The sequence below is a fragment of the Littorina saxatilis genome, linkage group LG2 (assembly GCF_037325665.1).
Source record: "Littorina saxatilis isolate snail1 linkage group LG2, US_GU_Lsax_2.0, whole genome shotgun sequence".
Classification (NCBI taxonomy): domain Eukaryota; kingdom Metazoa; phylum Mollusca; class Gastropoda; order Littorinimorpha; family Littorinidae; genus Littorina; species Littorina saxatilis.
This window is the reverse complement of record NC_090246.1, coordinates 2,809,497-2,828,056: the sequence shown is the minus strand read 5'-3', so window position 1 is coordinate 2,828,056 and position 18,560 is coordinate 2,809,497. Positions and strand designations below refer to the sequence as shown.

Here is an 18,560-nt window from a genome sequence, read left to right as displayed (position 1 = left end):
CGAGATCGAGTCTGCGTTTAGCCAAAACCGAAACTAGAAATGTGTTTTTCATCCCAGCAACGTGGACACGCTTGGCATAGATTCTAATTGTCGCTTCTTTGCATTAAGCTTGGCCCATTTTAGCGCCTGTAAACTTTAATATCAACAATGGGTTAAATTCAGAAACAATGGCGGGGAGACGCGCCAGTTTGGGTCACTTGATCCTCATGTCAAAGACGATCAAAGTCATGTTCGTTGGGGATTTTGTCAGGCATGCTACTTTTCCGGTAATTGCCGGAAATCCGATAAAGCCGTTTTCAAAATCCGGTAAAGTCAATTTTTTTCCGGTGAAGTTGAAAAATTTCCGCAAAAACGATCCGTGTGAATATCGCGCAACGCGACCGGGCGCCGGTCTCAATGAAGCCAGCGCACAGTAGTGTTGTTTTCACCAGTTTGGAGGTGCGTTGAATGGTGGTGGGGGGAGGCTAAAATGGGATTTTTAACAAGATCACAACACCGCTATTACAACCCCTAAAATGATGCCCAGAATGCACCAGATTGCACAGATTTTAACCGTTTTTTGAAAAAATGTCCGGGGGGGCATGCCCCCGGACCCCCCTAGTTGGCTCGCCTGCTTCGCAGGCTCAGGCTTGTGGCTTCGCTACTGGTACTGCGCGCTTCTTCAGTTCAGGTAAAACCGTTTTTGGCCTGTAGCATTCCTGTTTTTTATTCAAGGCCCATGGAACCAGGCGATGGTGTACCTCAAATTGTACGGCAAAGTTGAAAATAAAGAACCCATCACACATACATGTACTTTAATTTCAATCCACCCAATAGTTTTTGAGAAAATGGGTTTACAAGATTTAGCTCTGGAAATGTGAAATTGTGCAAGTATATATTCATGTGTGTGAGTGAGGGTGTGGGGGTTGAATGTGTATGAGTGTAGAGAGAGAGAGAGAGAGAGAGAGAGAGAGAGAGAGAGAGAGAGAGAGAGAGAGAGAGAGAGAGAGAGAGAGAGAGAACGAGAGAGAGAGAGAGAGAGAGAGAGAGAGAGAGAGAGAGAGAGAGAGAGAGAGAGAGAGAGAGAGAGAAAAAAAACCCAATGAAAACAACATTCTTGTTACTGATTACAAATCATGATATGTATTTCTATGTGTGTATGAAAGAGAATTCAAAAAATAATTATAAAAAAGTGCAACAGTTGTCACTTTGTGTTGAATAAACAATAGATCCAGAGGAGCGAATTACTGTGTGGTTGTGTTTACTTTGACACGTGCTTTCTGTACATGCAACTTTTACCGTGACCGTGATTTGCCACTGGTGTTCGTGATCGTGAAAACAAAAATCAAGGTAACTGTGATCGTGAAAGCGAAAATTTCCCTTCCCGTGATCGTGATGATACCCCCCCTTTGGGGCCCTCAATACACCCTATTTCATTTTTTAAATTTTTTAAAAATTGTTATTCGTTTGTTTGTTTTTTAATCGGTTGGTTGGTGGGTTGGTCGTTTGTATTTAGCAGCCGCTTCTCCTTCTCTACTCGCATGTTTAAGTCATACACTAGGAAGAATAACACTTTCGTTATCTTACCTTTGTCTCTCTTTTCTCATTCTTTCTGACATTATCTTCTAGAAACAAACACGACGAACAACGACAGGCTGACTCATTTTTCTACGATAGATGATACTCGCCAGCGCGCGTGACAACATTCCACCTGAACAGAAAACAGAAACTAAGGTAGGCTTACTGTCGCGGAAGTATTATTAGCTACATGGGAATGTTGATACTTTTTTCTACCGCCATGGAAAATGATTCGAGCTTACGTAATAGCCTTTAACAGGGAATTCCCGCAAGTAATCAACATAACAACAAACACCTGCGCTATCAGTGAGTTGTTTCAGAACAGTACCTGCTCCGTACATAGACACAAGTTCCGTTGTTGGTCTCTTCCCGCTGGAAAAAAGGTAAGTGGTTTGTATTTGCTCTCTTTTAACGACATTTAAAATGTTCGGATAGAGTGAATGAATAAATGATTGAATCAATCAGCAAGTGAACTAATCAATAGGGGCCTAGGCTATATGAATGAAGGAGATAGTACGTCAGTGAGTCAGTGAATTAATTTATCAATTAAAACAAGAGAAACAAATCAGTTAATAAACGAGTAAATAAATATATTGATAAATAATTAATTAACGAACAAAGAGACGAATGAATGAATAAATAACTTTAAAAAAAAGAGCTTCAGGTTCATTCTGCTGTCTGACTTGACAATTTCTATCACGCAGCCCACCACTGAAAGGGCCCAATTAAGTCACTATATTGTTCGTAGATAGAAAAGAACACTCCCTTGATTGTACACTGTCTTGAAGCTTTTCTTCTTTTTACACCCCCGGTATAGGGGTGTGTATAGGATTCGGTCGATGTGTTTGTTTGTTTGTGTGTTTGTGTTCGCATATAGATCTCAAGAATGAACGGACCGATCGTCACCAAACTTGGTGAACAGGTTCTATACATTCCTGAGACGGTCCTTACAAAAATTGGGACCAGTCAAGCACACGGTTAGGGAGTTATTGGTGGATTAAGATTCTACAAGGACTTATAGAGGGACATATTAATGGTCAAAGGGAAATAACCTTCTCAGTTGGTGGCAGTGAGAATGGTAAGGACGGGGGTGTTTTTCCTACCTCGGAGGAATTTCTTGTTGTAGTAAGAAAGAGAACTAAAGAAAAGAACACCACTCGCGGTCTTTTAATTGAGTGTATACTTATAAAAGGTTTTTTGTTTCTTGTTTGTGGAAAGAAAGAGAATACAAGAAAAGAACAACACTCGCGGTCTTTTAATTGAGTGTATACTTATAAAAGTTTTTTTGTTTCTTGTTTGTGGAAAGAAAGAGAATACAAGAAAAGAACAACACTCCGGGTCCCTTGACTGTATACTGTATTAATTAGCTTTTCTGTTTCTAGATTGCAGAATTAACAGAGCTAGCCTCTGTCCCTTGTGCAGCCACTTTTCCCGTTGTTCGGCGTCAGTGGGGTAGAGTACCACCGTTTCGGCCCTGGATTTTAAGCATGTACTTCAGAGATGCCATTACCTAAATGCCTGTTGATTTTCTAACTTCCCGGGCTAGAGTCGGTGGTTTCTGTTCCAAGGCGGCAACTCTCTCACAGAAAGTTCATTGAACGTTCAGGCCGCTTTGGGCAAGTCAGAATAAATGCTCTACAAGCCGGACAACAACTTTAACTTCTGCACATCTCCTACCCATCCCTCTTCTTTTATTCATCTTCTTTCCCTCCTTCCTTCCTTCCTTTACTGTCTTTCTTTATAATCATTATGCAACGTTCATTACGTTATTAATAGATTTGGTTTATTGAGACAAATTTTCACCCGTTACCGCCTTATGTTGTACTGTCATGCAGGAACACCACTATAAGCTTCTAGCTTGTTGCTGTTTCTGTGAACTTTGTATACATGTCATGATTGTAACCCTTGTTAAAATAAACTTATGTTTAAACCAATTAACAGATTCAAGGAAAAGCACACAACTGCACAAGAAATGGCCGGAATGAGCTCCGACAGATCTTGCTTCCACAGCACAAGCGAAACAGGACTGGCAAAAATTCGGGCAACAGGTTGCATTCGCATGGGGTCAAAACAGAAAAACCATCACCATTTTGGAAGAGGTACGTACGTGTATACGCAGATGGGGTGTAGACTAGTTGTGTGTGTGTGTGTGTGTGTGTGTGTGTGTGTGTGTGTGTGTGTGTGCGCGCGACCTTAAGTCAGGCAAAACTGTTTCAAACCATACTGAGAGAGAGAGAGAGAGAGAGAGAGAGAGAGAGAGAGAGAGGGAGAGGGAGAGGGAGAGGGAGAGAGAGAGAGAGAGAGAGAGAGAGAGAGAGAGAGAGAGAGAGAGAGAGAGAGAGAGAGGGAGAGAGAGATATAAATGGAATGTTTTATTCCATTATTTAAGAACCGCTTTTACCACCCATCACCACCCTCATCAACAAATGTCTTTCGCAGGAGTTTACTTCTCATCTAAGCATCCCAGTGAAGGGCAGAGAATCATCGCGCAGAACAACTGGACGCAGCATGGTGGTCACTACATCATCAACGGAAAGGTGGCTATAGCTATCGAAGTGGAACTGCCCTTTGATAAGGTGAGCAATGCTGAGGATGACAGGCATGATTTGTTTTGATGCAAAGTGCACAACCCAACCCCCTTCAACATCAACACCCCCCCCCCCCCCCCCCCGGCAATGTGTATAGTGCCCCCTTCCACTCTTTAGGTGCCCCCTCAGTTCTGTTAAGGCCCCCTCAACTCTTCTATGCCCCCCCCCCCTAATAACTCTTGTAGGGCCACCCCACTCCAGCCACCCCTCCAAATTTGTATCCCCTCCCCCATCCTGAACTCAGGTCAAAAATGAGTTACTTCCCTTCGGGTCTCATTCTATCCCTGACAGGATGCCTTTGTTTTCCTTCTCTGGAGAGGATATCGATTTTTTTTACATATTTAGATCTTTTCGTAATGTGTTATGGGTATAAGCAGATTCGCGATCGTCGATAATGATTTTTCATGGTGTTGTGTAATTTTTAAATCACAAAGGAATTGATATGTAAGACAGTTTCAAGCGAGCTATCTCACACCGGTGACACTGTGACGGTTCCCCTACGCTTTGTGTTCGGTGCCCTGACCCTTTGTGTTCGGTTCCCACTCGGTTCCCACACGCCAAAATTCGCGGACAAAACATCCATTTATGGTAGTATTACGCAATGTTGCTCTCTGAGAATGGTCTTGTTAGATCTGTGAGTGTTTACACTACATGCCTAGGTGCTGTTGGATTGAAGGTTTTTTGATATTTTAGCCGTTATTAGGTAGAATGCCTTCCACTTTACTGCAAAACTGCATAATTCGTAGCATCGGCAAGAAATATCCTACCCAAAAATGCCTGCTTGGAACTGTCCGTGGTCCAGCAAAAAGTTCAACATGTCTGTAGCAGACAGCCCAAGTTTCAAGATTGTAGGGCCATCCAAACAGCCGTAATAATAAAAACAACAAAAGTAGTCAGTGAAATTGGCTGTGTTCGGTCCCCCCACACTTTTGTGACGTAGGCGTGACGGTTCCCATAATTCATTGTGTCGGTCCCCACTTTCTGTGTCGGACCCCACTTTCGACCTAATTTCTCTGTGACGGACCCCACAACCAGCCTATTTTGTGTCGGTCCCCACACCTTCTTGGATTTATGACTTGCCGGTTACTTGTATCATTGTATTCATTGAATCTAATTGTCTCGGAGTTATTTTTCAGCAAAAACCGGCAAGGCAGCACCTTTTGTGATACCAAGTAAGTCAGATGACATCAGTATGTGTGTGTGTGTGTGTGTGTGTGTGTGTGTGTGTGTGTGTGTGTGTGTGTGTGTGTGTGTGAGAAAGAGAGAGAGACAGAGAGAGAGAGAGAGAGAGAGAGAGAGAGAGAGAGAGAGAGAGAGAGAGAGAGAGAGAGAGATTGACACCTTTCCAGATCACTCCGGTTATGCGACACAACCGCGAGCGTCACTACCGCGAGTCACACTACCGCGAGTACGACACTACCGCATGTAACACTACCGCGTGTCACACTACCGCGAGTACGACACTACCGCGAGTATAACACTGCCGCGTGTCACACTACCGCGAGTACCATAACCGTAGAGAGAACGCATGCAAACTTACTTCTTGTGAGTTTGTGTTCTAACTTTGATTGGAAGCAACCCATTCTATATGTATTCTGATAGTGTGTTCTGATCGTTTTGAGTTCTTGGTTAGCATGACAAACATTGAATTAGTGTTCAGAGAACAGACCAGGCCTTTTTGTTTTATATTTCAAGGAAACATTTCAACCTTTGCCTTCAGCCATGGAAGTCATAAAATGACACGCGGTAATGTTATACTCGCGGTAGTGTGACACGCGGTAGTGTTATACTCGCGGTAGTGTCGTACTCGCGGTAGTGTCGTACTCGCGGTAAGTTCTGTTTCTGTACCCGCGACAGCGGCAGCGACAAAAGAAAACGCGCGCAAACGCGTGACGTGTTTCCGTACTTGCGTTTTAAACATGCGGTAAAATCTGTAAACTCCCGCGTTGCCGCGCGACAACGCGAAAAAATCGCTCCAGGACCCTTTCAAAAAAATCGCGTCGCTTGCCGCTTGTCGCGCCGCTAACGCGTCGCGCGTGTGGAAACACTTCTGGTCATTTTCTATGTGCTTGATTTTCGTCGCGCCGCTGGAAAAACGCTGTCGCGGGTACGGAAACTCAACTCTCTCTCTCTCTCTCTCTCTCTCTCTCTTTCTCTCTCTCTCTCTTTCTCTCTCTCTCTCACACACACACACACACACACACACATACTGATGTCATCTGACTTACTTGGTATCACAAAAGGTGCTGCCTTGCCGGTTTTTGCTGAAAAATAACTCCGAGACAATTAGATTCAATGAATACAATGATACAAGTAACCGGCAAGTCATAAATCCAAGAAGGTGTGGGGACCGACACAAAATAGGCTGGTTGTGGGGTCCGTCACAGAGAAATTAGGTCGAAAGTGGGGTCCGACACAGAAAGTGGGGACCGACACAATGAATTATGGGAACCGTCACGCCTACGTCACAAAAGTGTGGGGGGACCGAACACAGCCAATTTCACTGACTACTTTTGTTGTTTTTATTATTACGGCTGTTTGGATGGCCCTACAATCTTGAAACTTGGGCTGTCTGCTACAGACATGTTGAACTTTTTGCTGGACCACGGACAGTTCCAAGCAGGCATTTTTGGGTAGGATATTTCTTGCCGATGCTACGAATTATGCAGTTTTGCAGTAAAGTGGAAGGCATTCTACCTAATAACGGCTAAAATATCAAAAACCTTCAATCCAACAGCACCTAGGCATGTAGTGTAAACACTCACAGATCTAACAAGACCATTCTCAGAGAGCAACATTGCGTAATACTACCATAAATGGATGTTTTGTCCGCGAATTTTGGCGTGTGGGAACCGAGTGGGAACCGAACACAAAGGGTCAGGGCACCGAACACAAAGCGTAGGGGAACCGTCACAGTGTCACCGGTGTGTATCTTTCGCGGATGTATTTACTGTGCAAGCAACTCTAAAGTGTCACGTGATAATCAACTTTGACTGCGGCGCGCGCCGGAGCAGACGATTTTTTCTGTAACCAGTTGAGAGTGATGAAACCATATATCACGGTTTCCTTCCGACAGCAGTCTCAAAATTTCGACTTGTTTTGACCTTAGAACGATGTCTTTATCATAACTGTGAAGAACAGATCGGAGATCACTGTCGAAGTCGGCCAATCTGCAATCATTTTCGTCTCGCGAACAACTTGAGGCTGATCTCAAATTTAGATCAGTGCTCGCAAAAAACATATGGGAGATATAAACTCTGTATTCTTGTTTTGATAGATTCGCGCAATAATTCAGCATGCTGTCAGAGGTAAAACTGGCGATAGCCGTGGACCGATGATTATCAGAATGTCCCATGCCCCAGCTATTTCAGGGCCCCTTCAACTCTTTCAGCGCTTCCCTAAACGTTTTAAGGGCCCCACTCGAACACATGAAGCTAGCGGCAGGGCGCAGCCAGGCTGTGATTGGCTGTATTTTGCGGTTGACCTGAACGCTAACCCTATTTAATCATGTTCTTCGGTTCCTTTTTTAGATTACAACCCTCTTTTCAATCACATTCAATAGGGCACTTGTCAAGAAGGGTGTTGCAGGTTGCGAGCGGATGATGTTGCTGCTTGTTTTGGTAGTGTTTTACCGATAGTCATAATAACTAGCCAATCACAGCCTGGCCTGGCTGCGTCCGGCTGCCGCTAGCTTCGAGTCACTCGAACTCTCCGGTTTAGAGCTATACTCACCCCTCCCGGACTCTGTTTGGCCCTGCACGCCACAACCATAATAGCGGTCGTGAATTGAGCCCAAAGTCGACTTCGCGAAGTCTATTTACCAAAAACTCAGTTCTAAAGTTCAGTACGGCCAGCTTCCCGAAGTATACTTCATGGTGTCGACTTCGTCCATTTGATTTGAGGCTTAAATGTATTTGATGACGTCATTTCCGACTTTGTTGATTTTTTTTATTTCAGGCGGACAAATTGACTTTTTATGTCTTTGATATTGCTTTCTTTACGCCACTTGTTTCTTTTTTGTTTGCAATGTCAACCTATCAGAATGCATTCAATGCATGTTCATGTTCTGTCTAATGCAAACACGAATATTTTAAAAGGATGTGCGGTTTTCTCGTTAAATATAATCACGACTGTTATGTGACAGGGGAGGCTACCGCTCCTTTCACAGCAGACTCTGCACCCGAGTTGTTGGCCTTTAAGTCAACACCCGTGATTTGTGGAAATCTGTTTGTGATGGGGTCTGGTAGTTTCCGATTGTCTGTATGTCCATGGAAACCTTCGGGTTTGCATAACAGTTTCTTAGCCCTAACATTTTCAATCCTGTTTGATTGCACTTCGCTTCCCGAGGTGATCGTAGTGTTTCGGCACACGGTTACAGTTAACTTATAATTTCGAAACCTTGACCAGTTAGCATGACACGCGCATTCATGACAGTGAAACCACGTGAAAGAGGTCATCTCCCAAACATGTTAATACAACTTGTATTCCTTTCTTTGATCAGGTGAAAGAGGTCGGCAAGACATTCGGGAGGGACATCCTTCTTCACGACGGACCTGTCAAACTGAACCAGTACAGGTGGAGGGTGTGGAGAATTCCCTTTGACACCGTTCACGATGGCTCGCTGGCGCCCCTGGAAACTCACGAGCCCAGGGGTGGTTATTATCATCACCATGGCCATGTCTGGTAGGACAGAGACTGTAACGAGGATGGAAACGATTACTGGTTCTAGCTACAGTCAAACATGTGTATTACAGACCGGTGATCGCTATGGAAAGGTGAATTCTATGAGAAGAAAAACCTGTCTGGGATCGTTGTGATGGTCGTTGTGGGCGGGTGTTCGCTTTGGAGAGGTGGCCGCAAGGGCAGGTTGAGCTGTGTATGTCCACCAGAGAAGGAGGACGGCTGCCCATAACTCATTCGGGGGTACATGAAGATGAAAATGTGAATGAAACAGAAAAGAAAACGATGAAAGCAAAAACAAATTTCTGCAGGTGTTACGTGAAAATGCCTGGACATAATGTTCAACCGATGAAGGAGTGTATTGTCGACGAGAAGGTTATTACGTATTATCAAACATTTCCGGTATGATACCGGTTAAAATACTGGTAGGATTAACGTAAACCGGTCAGTCGTACCGGCGATGCTAAATGATTCCAGTAGGAAATGAACTGCTCACAAACAGGTCTCGCTTTGTTCATTTCGACGCAGCAAGACTTTGTATTTGCCCGACTGTGTTTGTAATGATTTTGTATTATTTGTATGTGCTAACTCAGTGGTTTAATGACACAAACTGAGAGACGCTCATTACGCGGATGTGTTTGGGATGGTGTTCATGAAACGTCTCATATCATTGTGGAAGGATTCGAAGTGGAATTGAAATGTGATACAGGCTTTACGCTTTCAAGATGTTGTTGTATAATTATTATTGGCAAAGTGCAATTAAAGTGAAACTCGATACTACCACAAGTCTTTTTGATTGATTGATTGATTGATTAATTGATTGATTGATTAATTGATTGAGTGTGTGTGTGAGTGTGTGTGTGTGTGTGGGTGTGTGTGTGTATGTGTGTGTGCGTGTGTGTGCGTGTGTACGTGCGTGCATGTGTGTGTGCGTGTGTGTGTGTGTTGATATATAGCTTGTAAACCATCATCCACAATCATTTAAGTGCAAAAAGACTTTATTTTGGTGGCCACTGAACCACTTGCATATGGACCTGTTTCCTTGAAACGGTATTGGTGTGTATGTTTACGGACTGGTAACTTTGCTGTGCCTCCACTGAATACGATGGTTATTTTAGCAACCGTACGTGTTTCGATCAATACATTGGAGTGCTGTTTTTGAACACAAACACGCAGTTTCTCTTTAGATTTTTCTTTATCTCATATTTTATTTCATGATTGATTGCATAAAAATAAATTAAGGAGACAAATGTCCGTCAGGCAATAGTTCGTATAGATCTCTGACCTTTCCGGTGGAAACTAAGCAAACGGGAATTCACATCTTTCTATTTCTAGCATCCACGTAACACTGACACACTCTTACGCATGTGCAATCAATAATACCCCTGCTACCAGAACTTGTAAAATTAGCAAACAGGAATTCAGGCTAGTTTGTTTGTTTGCTTAACGCCCAGCCGACCACGAAGGGCCATATCAGGGCGGTGCTGCTTTGACATATAACGTGCGCCACACACAAGACAGAAGTCGCAGCACAGGCTTCATGTCTCACCCAGTCACATTATTCTGACACCGGACCAACCAGTCCTAGCACTAACCCCATAATGCTAGACGCCAGGCGGAGCAGCCACTAGATTGACAATTTTAAAGTGTTAGGTATGACCCGGCCGGGGTTCGAACCCACGACCTCCCGATCACGGGGCGGACGCCTTACTTCAGGCTAGTTAGTGATGGTGGTGGGAAGGAGGTTTTGGGAGCTGTGCAAGTTTGATTAAATGTGAAATATTCTTATGGGTCGAATAAGTAAATGGATTGATACAGGTCACATAAGGAGTTCTCTTGAAAATTATTTTATGAAGCTGGAACACCGAGTGACACTTTCTTGATTCATGTCACCTAATCGTGACACGTTGAGGCCTCTGAGAGGGGGAAATTCTTTCAGAGCAGTGTTACATTGTACAAGAAAATCAGAGAGCTTTTGGAGCGCTAATTTGTCTTTGTTTGGAACTTTCGACCAATTGTTCAGGTTGCTCATGAAAGCGTCCGATGTGATGAACGAGTTTCCAAATCTCTTTTCAAGAATGGCCTTGCCTCAGAAGGAAGAAGCCGCTCACAGCTTCTCTAGCAGGACCTCCTAAGTAACGCTTCAGGTAGTGTATCCTGTCGGCAGCTGGAATGCCCTTATTTTCAATGAGTGTGGAGAAGGATGCTTTCCAGTCAGGGTACTGAAGAGGGTCTCCGGTGAACACGGGTGGTTCTGGAACAGGTAATCGACTGGAAGCAATAGCTTGCGAAAGGGTACGAATTAACTCGTTTGATGGCGAGGACTGACCATGACTTTGATCAATTTGTGAGGGTCGCTGTTGACGTTGATCAAACTGTGACGGTCGATGACGACTTTCATCAGAGTATGAGGGGCGACCATAGCCTTGTTCAAACTGAGAGGGCTGATGATAACTATGATCAACATGTGAGAGTCTATGATTACTTTGATCGCCGTGTGAGAGTCTGTGATGATCGTGATCAATGTATGATGGTTGGTGATGGATTTGTTCCAACTCTTGAACTACATCTGAAGCTGAATGTGACTGTTTTACAAGAGTTTCTTCAAACAAACCGGCATGTGATTTGTCTGGCAAAGTGAGGTTGGAATTTGTTGTGTGAACAAAATTTTGTTGTTCTTCTTTTGTGAAAACTTCTAATTTTGCTTCTTCCATTTTGATCTGGGTCTCAAGTTGTTGTTGCGTGAGTTTTCTTTTCAAAGAGGACAGTTTTTTGTTTGTTTCTTCAATTTCATCCATTTGTTGATTTTCTTCGAGTTGAGCTTGAAGTTTTGCACGAAGGGCTGCTCTTTCTGCTGCAGCTTTTATTCTTTGAGAGGATACTGATGACAGCTTGGATGAACATGTTTTGACAGAAGAGGCTCTGGATGCGACAGATTTGGCTGTTGATCTAGGAGAGGGATGGCTTCATTCAACGATTTTGGATACGGATGCGACAGCAGAAAAGATTAATTCTGAGAGTGCAGTATCCAAATTTTCCTCATGTCCTAGTTGCTTAAGTTGCTCTGCAGTTTCATTTACTGAGCCAAGTCTTGAGTTGATGATGGACTTTTGCAAAGCTAATTCCTGAGGGTCAGCATTGTTTGAGAGGAGAGTATTTGTTTCAGACAATATTGACATGAGCTCTGAATGTCTGGTCCAAAAATTTCTAGAAAGAATGTCGACTTTGTATTGTCTACCCTTTTCGGTCAAGTTGCGTGACCGTTGAGAGCGTTCAAGATTTTGTGTTTCACTTTCGGGGGGATAACTTCCACTGGCACTAGCCTCATGTTGATACCCTCCGCTGAACTCCATATCTAGGTTGGGTTCAAAGACTGAATTCGTAGCGGAACTCTAAGCCTGGTTGAAAAATCTTACCAAAAATCTAAATCTATAAATAAAGAAAACGTTAATTCAAAGTGTAACTCCAAAAGAAATTTTTTGTTTTGTTTTTCAATAGATAACCAAATCCTAAACTATTGCTTCACTGAACATCAATGAACAAAATCACAACACCTAAACAAAAATAAATACTTTCAACCTATCAACCAAAGAAAAAATAAATTCAATAAAGTGTAAACATAAACAATATAAACAACCTAAACACTAAACATGAAAATCAACCAATACTAAATATCAAGTTGTATGAATGAAAAGTCCGGCAAATCGATGATTCAGGTCGTATTGACCAACTATGAAGACAAATACCAAAAGTTCAATTTTCACGACCTGAAAAAATGCAATCACGCCCAAAGATCAAGTCCACTAAAGGATAATGAAGCCTTTCTCAGACCATCAGCAGATCAAGTAACCCACACAGGGCTTAGTGCAAGTACACTGTAAGATATTCACTAAAAGATCACTCAATGAAGAACCAAGATGCAGATCACAGCAAAGTTGACTTCTAGGGGGGTCCGGGAGCATGCCCCCCCGGAAAACTTTTTTTCAAGGGTGCGATTTGGTGCAATCTGGGGCTATCTGAGCCTTAAAATTGGATTCAAACATGGCCCCAAAACTATTTTACTATAACTATGACTAGGGAAAAAAAAATAGAAAAAAAAGGAAAAATACGGAAAATAAAAAAAAATACGGTTTATTTTTTTCAAAAATACGGAAAATACGGAAAATACGGAGAATTTTCATGCCTGCTAGTAAAATCACTCTTGAGTTCACTAAAAGTAAGAATTTTAAATGTAAACAGTCACTAAAAATGTCTCAGTTCCAAGTTCAAATGAACTAGCTTATAAAGGTTAGAATAAGATTTGGCGACTCTTCTTTGGTGACTCACGAACTCAAATGCATGTAACAGACAGTCAAAAACATAGAAAGGTTACCACTTGTCGATAAACGTAGATCACGCCGAATCGAAGTTACAGGCACAGACGAATCTTCACAGCAGCTGAACGTAGTACGAGTCGGAACTGTGGCGAAGACTAAGGAGCAGATGCTGGGCTAGCTTGACGAATGCCAGGACCAGGCGAGTTGCCCAAAGTCGCGAATGCCGCCTGTTGAAGCTGTAGAAGGACTGCCGTATGACAGAAGGTAGACTGGCAGTGACGAATTGGCAGTGACGAATGCCAGTGACGAGTTGCAAGTGAAGAAGTGGTGACACAATCTGTGGCAGGTAGCTAGTGGCACAGCAAGCTGAACGAGCACTTGTTTTTATGCTCTTAATCATGACTGTTCCTCTGATTTATTGCCGTCTTTTACGGCCCTGTATGACTCAAAAATAAAAGAAGTTTTACAATCCTGACATACATCCGTCTTGCGTCTTGTGTGAGACTCGTCTTCTCCTAGTGATGACAGCGCATAACAACAAGGCATGGGGATTGCCCACACAGGTTCCTCTCAAGTCCGAGACAATGCCACTAACTACCCGACCGGTCTGTCTCCACTGCGAGTCGAAATGTCAAGTGACGTTCTAGAGCATATCCGAATCTCGCGCGAACTCGCGCATGACTACGCAAAACCCATTCACCCAGGAAAAGCGCGCAAGGAGGCACAGGCGCCCGACCGACAAAAAAAACACAAGCATTGCGGCAGCAACACATAGTTCTAATCGTTCTTTTGATAACCGTTGTCGTCTCTAAGATTATTATCGACTTCATATTTGATGTCACAGTAACCTAAATCCTCAAGGAGTATATCATCATCGTAACCCATACACTCAAGGTACTCGTCATATGTGCCGTACTTTGTACTTGTAATCGTTCAGGCGGATGGGTCCGACGTGAAGAAGGATATCCCTGTACCACTGGCCTACTTTCTGGACCTTTTCTGCAGGGATTTCAAGCTCGATGGCAACGTCCACCTTTCCACTGGCGACGTAGTTCTTGGCATTGTTAAAAAACCAGTTGTTTTTTGCGATCCTCATCTTACCTTCCTCGGGCCGGAGAGTAGTTCCGTAGACCCCTGCAAAGAAACTGACTGTTAAAGGCTAATGGAGGGGGGAAAGACAAGTGGGGGATGGGGGAGGAGAGGAAAGCGGGCAGAGGGAAAACTTGTCAAAACGAGTATATGTTTTCTCGTGTAAAGGCACTTCCTTCCCGTGGAAACAGTTTTGCAATATCGCAGACCTGCCCACACTTTTACGGTCTGTCCAAAAAATATCTAGAATTTTGTCTCTGACTTCAAACAAGTTTTATATGATCCTACCATACTACGTCACGCCAAATTATATGTTAATGTAGAGGTTATCAAGTGCCATGTCTGAAAAACATGTTTGACTTTTGAGTTATCTTCTTTTCGCTGTGCCAGAAGACATTACCACCGGCTCTTGTTTGGCCAACTTCAAATGGAGAAATTAAAAATAAAGGTCACACTTAGAGCTACAGATATTCTGCTCCGTGGGGAAGCGTACTTTTGTTCAGAGTTTGTAATGACACGCGCATGATATAAAACAGGAGAGAGATGACTAAGATTTGCGACAAAAATTGACCGTGGGTGACTCGACTATGCGTTGCGCCCTGACAAAACCAGAAGAATGAGACGATTGCCATTTGATTGAGTATGTTGAGCAAGCGTAGCAGTATGCACAATGATAATCTCAACTGAAATAAATCGGTCAATGCGAAAGAAAAACCGGCTATTTCATCAAATGCATTGGGTGAGATTACGTATGCAACATCGTTTCGCTTTGACCCTTTCACCACTGACACTCACACAGCGCATTCACACCTTCTTGTAACAATCACCTCCTCACAGCTCACACTCACACCTGTTTGATGTTGATGTTGGTGTCACTTTATTGGAGTGGATCTCACAACCAAATACGTCCAAACTCTTCCGAAGTTCTCAAAGTTCTCTCCGTTCTCTTTCACACCCTAGCATGCACATACATTATTAAACTTTAGCTAGTCACACACATCCAATTAAAAATCTCAGTAACGCAACTGACCACACGCCAGCTGAGCTGGTATTCGATCCATCCGATCCGACAAAGGAATTAACATCTACTTGACTAAACGCCGATTCCCCCAACATACCCAGTCAAGCTGGCGGCAAATTACATTACGACCACCTGGGTCCCAAGCTATCCGTTTATGGCGAGCTTCTCACAAATGACCGCCCACTTCAAACAGATAAGGACTTCCTTCACCCAAAGGAGACTGTAAATTGTGTGCAGTGTGTTAGTTAACAAATAATGGCATTACACAAAACATAAAAGCGATCGGCAACATAAACTACAAACACTAGACTGGACAATGAAAAAAAATTCTACTCTCTCTTTTCTGGGTTTGTGTCAGTCCAAGTCATGTTTTGTATATTTTCTTGAGTTACTCTACTGGCTTTTCTGTGATAATGTCACGGGTTTTCATAGCTTAAATCCTTTGCTGGTCTTTATTTACTGCGGTTTTGACTTGATTATTAGTCCTTTTGCTCAATCAGCCGTGGGACGGATTGCGTTTGTCTTTACCCTCCCACCCATTCCTGTTCTGCTCCTCTTGTACATCTACACCTCATGTCCCTAGCCATTGTTTTTCTATGCTACATGCCATTTCTGTTTCTAGTCATTGTTCTGGCCTTATTAAGCTTATAGTCACTTTTGCTGATGTCATTTGTAATGCGTTATTTACATTTTTGTTCTTCTCACTCCAGTGTGTAAAGCCTGAGAGGTTGTACATGTAATATTTTGGGGTTTTCTTGTTGACTCTTCGTCATCATGGGAGCCGTACCACCCTATGTACTGTCTGGATTATTTTTAGTTCTCAACATTTTTTAGTATAATTTACAGTTAGACTGAAAATGTTTTTTAATCCTGTTGTGTGATCTCATGGCACATTTTGGGGACTTGCTGATTTTAACGTTAATATGCATAATCGACACTTTAAAGACGGCCGCCATTCACTAACGTGCAAAAAAAAAAATGTCGTCAACTATTGAATCCAGTTATTTACAAATCCTTCTGATGACCAAAATATACTCCTTTTTTACCCACACTTGGGTAGACGACGAACCTTTTTTTTTTTAAGCCTCTTTTCCAGGGGGTGCCTTTGGTCTATAGTTATAAGGTCCCTTTTTGTCTCATGTATGTACGGCAGGCGTATGCGCAAGTTAATGTCGGCCGGCTTTTTTTCTGCAATCGATTATGCTTTATGATCGTGTGTTTGTGCAATTCTAGGGCGCTTCATGAAATGCGATGTGGTGCCACAAGACACATTTTCATGTAAATGTCAAATGAAAGTTTTCTTATCTGATTATATATGTCCACGACTGTATTGCATTTCGAAAGCGTGTATCTGTAATTATTGTGTTTCACGAAATGCATACAACCAAGAGAAACGAGAAAACAATTGGAATATGGAGGAAGTACGTTTCTCACCTTCTCCATAATGAGCCTTTCCAGAATCCCTGGTACTTATCCGTATCTCACCCGAGGCATCAATACTTTTCCATCCTTGTTCGTTCGTGTAATGGATGAAAGATTGGGTGGCCGAACGTTTGCTGTTCGTTTTCGGTGAAACCATATTTCCGTTCAACATGTTGCAGGGAGGATGGTTCTGTGAACAAGACAGAAAGTGGGTTCATTCTGTTGTTGGTTGTTGGTTGTTGGTTGTGGTTGGTTTAAGCGTGTTTATTCAAATTCTCATACACACGTTTCAAACAATAACAACATTAAGAACGTTAACAAGCAGATTGCTTATGGACACGTTCTTAAAATTATAATCAATACACATTCAGATAGCAAAACATGGCGAACAAGTGATAGCTTAAGTTGGTTGTGGTTGTGGTTGTGGTTGTTGTTGTTGTTGTTGTTGTTGTTGTTGTTGTTGTTAAGAAAAAATGACGATTTTGACAAATGGAAGCAACATACCTGCTCTCAGAGAAAACAAAACACGATAGGGCCTACTTGGGCCAACAGCTGCAGTAGTTCTTGCTGCGCAAAAGAATAATGTGTGGAAGATGTACAGCAAGCATTTTATCGACTGATTGAGCTTACATAAGAATGCGTCAGCTTTAAGGCTGTTCTTAACCAGACGAACCATTGGTTCGCCGAACTAAGGTTCGCGAACCATGGTTTGTGTCTTAACTGGGTGAACTTGTTCGGCAAACTCAAGGACTAGTTCGTCCAGTTAAGACACGAAACCTGGATCGCCGACAAACGAGGGGAGCTCACTCCGAGTCGACAATAAAAGCAAGTAAGTTATTCCCCTTCCAAAAATGGCTGCCTCCAAGACGAAATCACCGATTGAGTGGTAACTCCGTGCTGGTTGTCGATTTGGGTCTCTCCTTCCGACTTGATCATGGTGCACGAAGCCTGGTAATCTTGAACTTTAGTGTGTTAAATTCATAGCTCAGAATCGAGTGGCATACTTTACTTATTTTAGATCCAAGTACCTGTAATCAAGCCCAAGAACATTTATCATGAAATTAATTGACGGATTAAGCTCCAAACCTAAGCATAATTAATTAATTTGGTTGTTTGATCGGCGAAAATGGCGTAGGTTGTCAACCAAGGGACTTCAATTACACGACAAAGTTGCCTCCCCTGTCCGCTGACACGGATAATTCCTTCTTTGACGCATGTAAACAAAATGCATTCGTACCAGAGTACGCTATGATTCGTACAGTTCATCGGAGTTCATTCCGTGACTTTAAAGGGATCTAAAAGACTTGTTATGATTACAAGTGCAGGTTCTCCAAATTTGGAGGCTTGAATGCCTCTGAATTATGAGCTATGAATTTAACATAAAGTTCAAGATTACCCGAAGCCTTCCATGTCATTTACCCTCCTGGGTTAAAGGTTATAAATTGATTCGAGAAAATAACATGACTGGTATGGACTGATCATTGTGTCTACCGTGGAGCCATCGGGGTTCTATGGGAAATGCTACACAAAAAAACTTGCCTGTGAAAAGGGAAAGACGGTGACCAAAAATAAATGATGATAGCGATATTTCTAATTGTGGATCAGCAGAGTCGAGAAGCATACATGATGTTTACCAAAGTGTGTGTGCGTGTCTGTCTGTCCACGTGTGTGTTTGAGCTCTTTTCGGTACAGAATATGAGTTTGGGGATTGAGTGAAGAGGGAGACCTAAAAAAAAAAACTACTCGGTATTTTGGTTCTTTTTATCACAATTCAGTCTGTTTTAATTTTCAAGTTATATCAGAAATTTTCTATTTGCACTGATACACTGGAATCCCTTGTGGATGTATTGCTTTAAGGGTCTACAAATAGTACTACTGAACCAAAAT

At 42.7% G+C, this 18,560-nt stretch overlaps 1 protein-coding gene across 1 annotated transcript; it reads left to right on the top strand.

The window, feature by feature from the left end:
• The first annotated feature begins 1,819 nt into the window (after positions 1-1,819).
• LOC138957991 (uncharacterized) lies at positions 1,820-9,605 on the top strand. Its single transcript, XM_070329015.1, has 4 exons — positions 1,820-1,940; positions 3,499-3,656; positions 3,997-4,133; positions 8,647-9,605. Exons 2-4 carry the CDS (start codon positions 3,530-3,532, stop codon positions 8,830-8,832), a joined length of 450 nt encoding a protein of 149 aa, XP_070185116.1. The 5' UTR covers positions 1,820-1,940; positions 3,499-3,529; the 3' UTR covers positions 8,833-9,605.
• Positions 9,606-18,560: the final 8,955 nt, after the last annotated feature.

Excerpts from the sequence above, each read along its gene's own strand:
- LOC138957991 (XM_070329015.1), top strand. The coding sequence starts at position 3,530 with ATGGCCGGAATGAGCTCCGACAGATCTTGCTTCCACAGCACAAGCGAA. Across the intron at positions 3,657-3,996 it reads CCATCACCATTTTGGAAGAG|GAGTTTACTTCTCATCTAAG; the intron begins GTACGTACGTGT and ends TGTCTTTCGCAG. Across the intron at positions 4,134-8,646 it reads TGGAACTGCCCTTTGATAAG|GTGAAAGAGGTCGGCAAGAC; the intron begins GTGAGCAATGCT and ends TTCTTTGATCAG.